The sequence below is a fragment of the Sinocyclocheilus grahami genome, unplaced genomic scaffold (assembly GCF_001515645.1).
Source record: "Sinocyclocheilus grahami isolate Dianchi unplaced genomic scaffold, SAMN03320097.WGS_v1.1 scaffold28.1, whole genome shotgun sequence".
Classification (NCBI taxonomy): domain Eukaryota; kingdom Metazoa; phylum Chordata; class Actinopteri; order Cypriniformes; family Cyprinidae; genus Sinocyclocheilus; species Sinocyclocheilus grahami.
In genome coordinates this window covers 2,496,443-2,506,982 of record NW_015505207.1, presented here as the reverse complement: position 1 = coordinate 2,506,982, position 10,540 = coordinate 2,496,443, and the positions used below count along the sequence as shown (strand labels likewise).

Here is a 10,540-nt window from a genome sequence, read left to right as displayed (position 1 = left end):
GCGGTTAAGACAGCTGACGTGCTATGATTTCTGACAGGCAGTTCACTCTCCTGTGATGTGACCCTGTTCCCCTCACACACACACACACAACGCATTACTCTGTGCTGCGCAAAACTCCGCATTTGAACAGTCAATAGCAAATACTTAAACTGATAACAAAACATTCTTACAGTCGCTAATTCAGAAGTGCCAGATTGTCATAGCAAAGTCGGAATTGGCCCTTTTTTTTTAAATAGCCTTTGTGCATAGCCAGCCTTGTACTCTTCTAGGTTAAAAAAACTGTCCTCCATAAAATGCGTTGCACAAATTCGAACATCTGAGTTGTGCTGTTCTGTTGTAAATAAATCTTAACCAATGATTCCTAATTGCATCTACTTCCGGAAGGCCAAATAAAGTGCTTTTGCTTTCGCACTGAAACACAGCGTCTCCCTGACATGACTGCATCAACATGACTGCTGTTCTCCTTTAACCACGCCTTCTTTCTTTGCGTGCACATTTGGGTGGCATTATGCTAATATTTCCACATAGTGACCTAGATATGTGGGGGCGTGTTAGAACGAGCCGTTTTAGGTAGGCGTGGCTGACTCTTAACTTTTATAAAGAATATCTCTTTGGATTAAAACTTTAGTCTTTGCAACTTTACAGACCTTCTTTATGCACCAAGAGCTTGTAACACTTGAAATCGCATCATATGACCCATTTAAAATTTTTCGTTAATCACCTGTAGGTAGCGTATTCAATCTGATGAAAAATTAACGGTCGCCTGACGGCGCTCTACGACCATTATCTTATCTGAGCTCAAAACGCTGCTCGGGAGAGTTTCAAGATACTGAATACATACAATTATGAACGCGTTACTGTGTGTTTATTTTTGTTCACAGTATTTTAATAGTATGATTATGAACATAAAAGCATTACAAAACAAATTAATAATCTACCATCTATGAAACCACAAAGCTGACGCGGAGGTATGCATAATTACAATAAAGTAATTTTGAGTGTTATTACTATTAATATTATTTACATGTAATATAAAAGTACATATGTGACGAAGATGTTTTTGCAACAGCTCCATGTCTCACGCGCATTCTATAGGCCTACGTCACCGTCCGAATCAGTTCACTTCATTTCGTTCACTCCTTTCTGATATAGGCTAGTCCACTCAACTGCCATACACTATAAAGGGATTAGTGAATGAGTGAACAAGTGAGCGATTTCGGACACAGCTTATGCCTCTCATTCGGGTGCTCCTGTGGCTACTGCCAGAACATGGAATAGGGTTTAAGACAGTTAAAACTGTATGACTGCAAAACCATAGTTAAAAAAATTAAATATTTGAAATACACAGTCTGTGTTACTACTTTACATAATAATTTAATTACAGAGTAAATTAGTTTACTTAATTAAATTAATTAGTAAATTAAATTAATTAGTACATTTTTCTTTTATAGGTTATGGACAAATGTGCAGAAGCAAAAATAGCAATGTGCGCTAACAAAATAAATACAGTCAATTTAGATTTCATGTGTACTTTAATGCTTAAACTTAGACTTTACTTCTCAGTCAACAATTACACCATGTTTCCTTACATTTTTCTTCTCCTCATTGGTCTCCCTATGCCTCTCATTCGGGTGCTCCTGTGGCTACTGCCAGAACATGGACACTGGTCCTGAAGGACTGTGTTAGGGATGTTAATACTAGGCAGGTTTGTGACAAAAGTGCAGAATGAGTATCTTGTTATATACCAGGCTATGTTCAAATGACGCAGCAGCAGAATAGGGTTTAAGACAGTTAAAACTGTATGACTGCAAAACCATAGTTAAAAAAATTTAATATTTGAAATACACAGTCTGTGTTACTACTTTACATAATAATTTAATTACAGAGTAAATTAGTTTACTTAATTAAATTAATTAGTAAATTAAATTAATTAGTACATTTTTCTTTTATAGGTTATGGACAAATGTGCAGAAGCAAAAATAGCAATGTGCGCTAACAAAATAAATACAGTCAATTTAGATTTCATGTGTACTTTAATGCTTAAACTTAGACTTTACTTCTCAGTCAACAATTACACCATGTTTCCTTACATTTTTCTTCTCCTCATTGGTCTCCCTTTGGCTGGTAAGATGTTATTAATTTTAGTCTTTCTGAATTTGCATTGTGCATTGTTTTTTAAGAGCAAAAATTATTTGAAAGCTAGAATATGATTTAAATAAAAATTAGTAGAAATCATCAGGGTCCAAGTACCAACGGCTCGTGAGGATGATTAGTTGTTGCAGTTGAAATGTTTCTTTTCAAATATAATGTGGTTTTTACAGAAAATCCCATTTTGAATTTTCACGGATAGTTAGGGTTTGATGAAATGGGTTACAACAACACACTGGTGTCAAACGGGACAGCTGACTTTCAAAAGAAATCTAACAGTCAGACTGAAAGTGAGAAAGAGAAGAACCACTGTAAATATTTTTACTATCATAAGATATTGTGATCAGAAGATTTGTGGTGTAGCCTACATGGACTGTGTAACATTTACATTTGCAAGAATTGCATGTCATAGATCATTTTGCAGATCAAAATAAAGAAATGAAAAAAGTAAATAATTAATTATCATTAGGCCCTTTTTATTTTATATATACTGTATTTCTTTAGTATGTGTGGCCTTCCAACCTTTCAAACGGTGTATTTATGTTTAAACTCTAATGAACAATGTTTTGTAGAACTGTAACTAATAAGTGAACACCCCAATAAATAAATTTTCAGCTCAAAAGGATATACAAAGTTTGTGTTTTTGTACATTGATAATATATGAAACTGCTTCAGTTGTACAGTACATAAACAAGCAGATATTGATTGGTGCTTGCATGCCATTTTGGCCAGCAAAAATTATTCATTCATACATTTATAATATAGCAATACATGTGGTGAAAAAATACCAGGTTACAAGCAGGACTAAACCCACCAACCCAAAATCTATGTGTTAACTCCATCATTGTGGAAACTCTTGAAATTAAAGCGCCTCCTGTCGGTGAAACTCTGCATCTAGGGAGAAAAAAACATAATAGATTATTAAATAACAAAACAATAATGCATTACTCTACATTAGAATTATAAATGAATTACATATACAGTTTGATTTAGAATCTTATAAACATGTGGTCACATGCAAACAGAGAAAGCACACACTCTCACCTGGCTAGGGTCTCTTGTGAAGTATCTCTTCTCTATTACCTAAAGAGAAAAAATAATAATTTACACACAACTTGCATATACACTGCACAGAGACACGGTATATCATATATTTTAGTTTAAATGAAGTCCCTACCTTGTCAAAGAATCGGCTCAATTTAACAGCATTTGATGATCCAGCAGCAAGATACCGTGGATTTGTACAATCCTGAGAAGAAAAGCAGGACAAAGCTCAGAATTCGTAAGTGCAAAATCCCCAAAGGAGATTTAATACAACAAATGGAGTTTTTTGCTTAATATTATATGAGTTTGGGTATTGTAACAGCACTAAAAAGCACACACCAAATTGACCTCTTCCGCATTAAAGTCTTCAGATAGAAAGGCAGTGCGGGTCAGCACATCATTCCTCTTGTTTTCCGGGATCTGATCAAATTTGGTGCCAATAAGCAGGAGAGGAACAGAGTTCTCTGCAAACTGTTCTCTGTCATAATCCCTGCAAGTGCAAAACATCAGAATTATTTCTTTTGAACATATCTGGGAATTTATGACAAAAAGTATGGTATTCTCTCTCTGTATAATCGTTCATACATCCCGAAGTTAACCTTGACTCACCCATTTGACACAATGATGCCAGTTGGAGAGGAGTCTTTGCTCAGTGCCTCCAATGACCAGCGGTACAGATTCAGGGAGGATTTCTTGTTGGTCAAATCATGAACTAAAATAATACCTAGAAGGGGAAAAAAGTGATTTAGCATTAAAGAAGAGTCATTACAAATATTCCAGCATGCTTTTTATTTGTACACATATAAGAACAAATTTTAATGGTGTGTCTGATACTTAACCATTTACAGAATTGTAAAACACAGCTCTGGTGCTTTTAACACTGCTGGCACTGCCAACAGATCCCCCAACGTCCCAGAGTTCAATGTAGTATGTCTTCTCTTCTGGAGTGCCTTCTCTGTAGTCATGAACCTGTGAAAAGAATCAAGACTGAGTTTCCTTTATTTCATAGGTTTATATGATAATGACACAGTAATAATAATAATAATAATCATTTAAATTAATAATAATCACTGCGAATTGTCACTGTACCCTGACGTCCACTGAGCAGCCCACAGTCCATGAAGGATTCCCCAAAACTTGATTCTGGCAAAGTAAATGTACAAGAGAGGACTTCCCCACTCCTGTAAACAGACACAAAATAACACTGATTAGAACAGCAATACTGAGGCTCACAAAGTATTTATTTTTAAAAGAAAAAGTACAACATCGAAAGTGTGGTTCCTCATGATAGATATTCTCAAATAATAACGAACATAATAGTAATATTGTAGAAATCCAAGCAAATGTGGCAGGCTAATACTTCTAGCTTGAGTTGAATATTAGACAACACGCTTATATTTTAAATATACATTCACAATATCTTTGAGGAGGTTACAGAAAAAAACAAGGTCGACAGATTATTTAGGTAATATTTATTACCAGAATCTCCCAAAACCAACACTTTCATCCTGTCCAAAGATGCCATTTCTTTGCGGAAGTACGCTGTGGTCTCTGTCCGTGTATGAGAACAAAATAAAAGTTGCAGAAATACGTGAAGAAGACTGCACAGAGCTGAGTATAGTGAAAATCAAAGTCAGTCAAACGGAAAGTATAAACTGAAAAAAAGAAATAAAGTTCTGTATTTAATAGTAGCCCTTGTGTGATATGTGGTTTAATTTTTATTATTAGCCTCGCTTGCTTGCGTTTAATATCAAGATTACTACAGTTCTTTATAATATAATATAATATAATATAATATAATATAATATAATATAATATAATATAATATGGGTTATTGACATTTTTCGTTTGAACTTTTATAACACTTCCGTTTTAAAATGAGGCGGGACTTGTGACAGAAGAGGCAGGAAGAGGCTTTTTTGATAGACATCACAGAAAGCCGGTGTATTTTATTATTGGACTTCTGAAAGAAACAAGGACCCATGGCTGTTAGAGGAATGAAATTATCGAGTGTTTGTTTTCTACTTTTATATTTGATATTGACAGTGCTGGCTGGGTAAGTGAATATCGTGTTATTTTCAGGGTTTAGGTTTAGTGTATTAAAACTCAACACATGTTTCACTGTGATTGGTCTACGCCACTGTCCGTGCATCATGCTGGTGGAGCTCGCCATAAAATACTTGATATCACCGCTCCTATTTGTTGTACTTTAAAGCGTTTATTTCAGTACAGGAATGTTTTTTTTTGTTCAAAATAGGACAGTGTTTTTTTCAAGTACCAAAAATGGCTGTGACGAGGCTGATAACTTGTCATTGTTGCCACGTTTATATGAATGTCACATTTCTTTCAGAAATATCTTAAGCGTCGTACTGTTGTCCTCTTGCTGATTTCCTCATCAAGATGTATAGATGTTAAATAGTTGGACATCATGTCAAAATTGCTTAATCAATTCATCACTAGTTTGAATGAATGAACTAGTGTACGATTGCAAAGTTCTAAAGTAATGTGTATTTTCAGGAGGGATTTCTACAACATTTTGGGGGTTAGTAGGTCAGCATCAATTAAAGACATCAAGAAAGCCTACAGAAAGCTGGCATTGCAGCTTCATCCAGATAGAAACCAAGATGACCCAAATGCCCAAGACAAATTTGCAGACCTCGGAGCTGCTTACGAGGTATGATTGTTTATGTTTTAACAAGTCCTTATGTTTTTTGTTTTGACCGTCACGCATTATGTTAAACAAAAATATGGTCTTTACTGGATATTCAAGTGATGTGCATTAGGGAATGACATGACTTAGTTTTAATGCGAATATTTTGCGTAACTTTAATACAAATATCTAAATTGGCGATGCATTGTGTCACTAAATCATTGCATTAGAGATTTATCATATTTTTATAAACAAAACATCAGTAGAAAGTCAGTGAACCTGACCAGCGTGAGCGTTGCTGTTAGAAACGAACCAATGGAGCGATTTGATTGGTTGGAAGAAATGTGTGGCCGCCTCTGATTGGTTTAAACATCTGCTTATTGTTATTCATTATATTTATGAAGTGCACCTCTAGTGTAGCTTGTAATAATGTGTACTACTGTGTGCAAAATGGAATTCTTATTACATAATAAATGATTTTCTGTTTAATACCAAGTAGTCAGTGGTTGGTTCCATTATAATATTATAACAAGTATACCTTTAAATTATTTATTTATATATGAAATATTGCATAAAATTGTAATAATTCATTTTTAAATGTCAGTATATAATATTAGATTTTTTTCAAAGTTTGAACTTTTTTATTTATTATTATTATTATTGTTGTTGTTATTATTATATTAGATTTTTTTAAGCGGGTTGCCTTTTGTGCAATTTCAATGTCTATAACCATGTCAGAAATAAGAAATTAATCTTTTTGTATCTATTATTTAACATTTTGTATATTTCAGAATATCTAATTATGGCTTTAGACACCTATGCGTTTTATGTTAAATAGAAATTGCCCCTAAAACCAACTTCAGGGTGCAAATATTGCTCATTGCTCAGTTCATGATGGTTTTCAGGACTATTGAGAAAAAGTAAAAAAGTTGACTATTTTCTGATTGTCTGTTTTATTCATAGGTGCTCTCAGATGAGGAGAAAAGGAAACAGTATGATACATATGGAGAGGAGGGTTTAAAAGAAGGCCATCACAGTTCACACGGTGATATATTCTCCAGGTAAATAAGCCTCCGCTTAATTAAGAGTTTTCTTCACCAGTTAACTACTGAAATGTTTGTAGTGTTGAAATGTTTGCAATGTTTTAGTGTAAATTTGCAAATGACTGATGCATAGTTGGTATTCTCATTTCAGATATGTGCATATTTGAAACAAAACTGTTGGTACTGTCACTGCGCATTCGTACAGTCTGTGACTACATTGATATGCAAATATGTGTTTTGTTTTTTCAAGTTTCTTTGGCGACTTTGGATTTATGTTCGGTGGAAATAGGCAGCCGGCCGGCCGGGATATTCCAAGGGGTAATGATATTATACTGGACCTTGAAGTAACCCTAGAAGAGGTGTATTCAGGGAATTTTGTAGAGGTGAGCTTCTTTTTTTGTTCTTGATCCCTCTCCATTTCCTTCCTGATGTACTGTAGTATACACACTCTTTGTGTACTTCTGTAGGCTTTGTTTGGCAGTGAACATGCATAGTCACATGGAAATGGACACTCTCCTTTTCTTTTTCCTGTCCTTCTGTTTCCTCTCTTCTTCAACATGTAGGTGGTGCGAAACAAACCTGTAGCAAAAGAAGCCCCAGGCAAAAGAAAATGCAACTGCCGACAGGAAATGAGAACCACACAGCTAGGACCAGGTCGCTTCCAGATGACACAAGAAGTAGTCTGTGATGAATGCCCCAATATCAAGTAAGTTTGCCCAGTAATCACTGTAACTTTGACTCAGTAGGACATATTGGGCCTCATTTACGAAACGAACGTATGACAGAAAATTGCGCGTATGGTCGTTTCAACGCAAAACTTAGAATTTATCAATATGGATGTGAGCGGTGGCTACGATCAAATCTCATGACTGGTCTCAGCTCGTGTACGCACGTTTTTGAGTTACCTGAACTTGCGCGCAGCATAGTAAATACAGTGGAGAATTATAGAATGACAGCATTTTGCTCATTTTTATTTTCCTGACCATCAAACGAAGCTTATTAGTCGATCGTTAACCAGTAAGATTAGAATGTCTTTTTTGGGGGGGGTTTTATACAGGGCTTTAGCTTTATATGCGCGAATAGCAGGGTAAACCACAGACCATGAAGATTCAATCGTCACATCATGCACCTGCAACGCTTCTGTGAAAGGAGATAAACAGAAATTAAGTCTATAAAAGGAATAAGATAAATATGATCACACAAAATATATAATAGGCTATAATATAATTAATAGATTAACAAAAGAAAAAAAACACTGTGCAACAAGTATAGGCTACGCTCTTTTTTGACAAACTTTTAATGCATTTTATTTATTTTCTTTATATCTTTATTTGATTGAATCCATCTGATCGCACAGGCGCCTCACGCACACACAAACAACATTAGTTCTAGCGGTGCCTTACACTTCAGCCATTCATCATCAAACTAAAATGCAGTCAACCAAACATAAAAGTTGCACTGTTTATTTAAAAAAAGTGCTGTAAAATCAGCGTGCAGCGCCCCAATAAAATTTTTGTGCATGTGAAGGATTTTACACGGATATTATAACATGAGTGAAGTATAAAGCCATGTTTAGGTTACATAATGAATAATAGTTATGCAAACAAATGTTACAAATATGGCAAAAATGGAAACATTTGGATTCTTGTGGTATGAGACAGGCGCGTGAGCCCAATGCCGTTTCAGTTTTGCTTGACATTTGTATGCTGTTTATAATGAATGCCACTATAGCCTAATTTGTGTTTTATTTTAAAGTTTAATATATAATTTTATAGCTACTTATTTTCCATTCTTGTTCTGTTCTGAATACCATTACATTTTAAATATTAGTTGTAGAGTGAGGGGAACTAAATAGGCTGTTTATATTTACCAGTATTTTAATATACATATAAATTACATAAATTAATGTAGCCTAATTCTTTGCAATTACAAGGTTAATGGGTGTTTTTGGAGTAAGTTCAATTTCTCTTTCACGAGATTACTTCCTCTCTTTGGCCGGGTTTCGTTTCTCCGTGTCGTAAACTCAGGGGCGAGGCTTCTAAACCAGGGTGTTTTTAGGGGCGTGATATTTAAATGATGATTGTTTTCTGCCGCCACATTTATCAATGCACTCGTTTCTACGTTAGATTGATAAATGAGAACCATTATGATTTTCTGTTTGAACACTGTATCATTGTTTCCAGGCTTGTGAATGAAGAGAGAACACTAGAGGTGGAGATCGAGCAGGGTGTGAGAGATGAGATGGAATACCCTTTCATTGGGGAAGGTATAGAAATTAATTTATTTTATAATTAATTATACGGATAACTCAATACAGTAACATTTGTTTTTATGAATTAGCTAGATGCTGCAACATATTATTTATAGAATGTACACGTGACATATCTGTTGTTTGAATGACTACAGGTGAACCTCACATTGATGGTGAGCCCGGAGATCTGCGTTTCCGCATCAAAGTTTTAAAGTAAGAGTAGTATTAAATGATAGCAATTAGAACAGTGAATTTAACTTTTCTCTTAATGTATGTTTAATATAATTTAACTTAATGTGCCTCCATTTGTTCTCTGTCTTCAAAGAGTGAGACTTTATGAACTGTTTCCAGTTTGTCACATGTCAATCTCTTCTTCTCCAGGCATCCAGTGTTTGAGCGCAGAGGTGACGACCTCTATACAAACGTCACCATCTCTCTGGTAGAGGCTCTGGTCGGTTTTGAGATTGACATCACTCATTTAGATGGTCACAAGGCATGTTTTGTTTAATTTTTTAGAATATATATTTATGTTTCATTTCACATGTGCAACTAAAAGCCGTGACTTTATAATGTAACACTCATCTTGTGGCCTTGTAGGTACACATTGTCAGAGATAAAATCACTAAGCCAGGAGCTCGTATTTGGAAGAAGGGTGAGGGCTTACCAAATTTTGACAACAACAATATCCGTGGGTCGCTCATAGTCACCTTTGATGTAGATTTCCCCAAGGAGCAGCTTGATGACCAGCAGAAAGATGGTAAGAGAACATTTAGTCAATATAGACAATGGGCTATTTTAGTAGAGATATGGTGACTACTGTGGAGTTTCTGTATCTTTTTGTGCATTTGTGAGTTAATAAATCATTTATTTTTCCTCAGGTATAAAGCTACTTCTGAAACAGGCACCATCTCAAAAGGTTTATAACGGACTGCAGGGATACTGACAAATCAGCCAAGTAAATCAGGACTGATTGCCCTGTCCCTGTCTGCCCCTCACACACACACACTTAAATGCACACTGAGGAACAAGCAACGGGGTGTATTTATTTTTTTCTGATTGTTCTCAGGAAGGGTTGACATTAATGTTTTAATTTTTTTTCTTTAATTTACATTTTTAAAGGCGTTGGTTTCTCGTGGAAAGAATTTGTTTTTATTTGACTCATGTTTTTGTCCAAATTATTCGTTTTTCCTTATATGGTCCCTGGTTTCATAAGTAGTTCAAGACCTTTTTTTATCAGTTTAAGTGTTTGGACACTTACTTTCTGCTATGACCAATCAATCACCATCCACTCACAGATCAGCATAATGTTTTGTCCCAGTTACCTGAGACTGACTGTACCACAGAAACAGAAAGAGGACTGAAACTTCAAATCAGAGGACAATTTAAAAACCTGCCTCAGCACTG

At 35.2% G+C, this 10,540-nt stretch overlaps 2 protein-coding genes across 2 annotated transcripts; one reads left to right on the top strand and one right to left on the bottom strand.

The window, feature by feature from the left end:
• Positions 1–2,941: 2,941 nt before the first annotated feature.
• On the bottom strand, positions 2,942–4,738 carry LOC107569739 (rab-like protein 3). The gene is made up of 8 exons (XM_016255892.1): positions 4,672–4,738; positions 4,282–4,373; positions 4,032–4,161; positions 3,802–3,916; positions 3,532–3,682; positions 3,326–3,397; positions 3,193–3,231; positions 2,942–3,042 (listed from the first exon to the last, which is right to left on the bottom strand). The coding sequence occupies exons 1-8, from the start codon at positions 4,715–4,717 to the stop codon at positions 2,974–2,976; spliced, it is 714 nt and encodes a 237-aa protein (XP_016111378.1). The 5' UTR covers positions 4,718–4,738; the 3' UTR covers positions 2,942–2,973.
• A 351-nt stretch (positions 4,739–5,089) lies between these two features.
• Positions 5,090–10,238, top strand: LOC107569729 (dnaJ homolog subfamily B member 11-like). Its single transcript, XM_016255883.1, has 10 exons — positions 5,090–5,248; positions 5,710–5,866; positions 6,806–6,903; positions 7,136–7,268; positions 7,449–7,591; positions 9,069–9,151; positions 9,292–9,349; positions 9,518–9,629; positions 9,734–9,893; positions 10,015–10,238. Exons 1-10 carry the CDS (start codon positions 5,175–5,177, stop codon positions 10,077–10,079), a joined length of 1,083 nt encoding a protein of 360 aa, XP_016111369.1. The 5' UTR covers positions 5,090–5,174; the 3' UTR covers positions 10,080–10,238.
• Positions 10,239–10,540: the final 302 nt, after the last annotated feature.

What these genes read in the sequence shown, in the direction of transcription:
- LOC107569739 (XM_016255892.1), bottom strand. Translation starts at nt 4,717, where the DNA reads ATGGCATCTTTGGACAGGATGAAAGTGTTGGTTTTGGGAGATTCTG. An exon ending in GTTGGTTTTGGGAGATTCTG is followed by an intron (nt 4,374 to 4,671) that starts GTAATAAATATT and finishes GTCTGTTTACAG; the next exon opens with GAGTGGGGAAGTCCTCTCTT. An exon ending in GTTTTACAATTCTGTAAATG is followed by an intron (nt 3,917 to 4,031) that starts GTTAAGTATCAG and finishes TTCCCCTTCTAG; the next exon opens with GTATTATTTTAGTTCATGAT.
- LOC107569729 (XM_016255883.1), top strand. Translation starts at nt 5,175, where the DNA reads ATGGCTGTTAGAGGAATGAAATTATCGAGTGTTTGTTTTCTACTTTTA. An exon ending in ATATTGACAGTGCTGGCTGG is followed by an intron (nt 5,249 to 5,709) that starts GTAAGTGAATAT and finishes GTGTATTTTCAG; the next exon opens with GAGGGATTTCTACAACATTT. An exon ending in ACCTCGGAGCTGCTTACGAG is followed by an intron (nt 5,867 to 6,805) that starts GTATGATTGTTT and finishes TTTTATTCATAG; the next exon opens with GTGCTCTCAGATGAGGAGAA.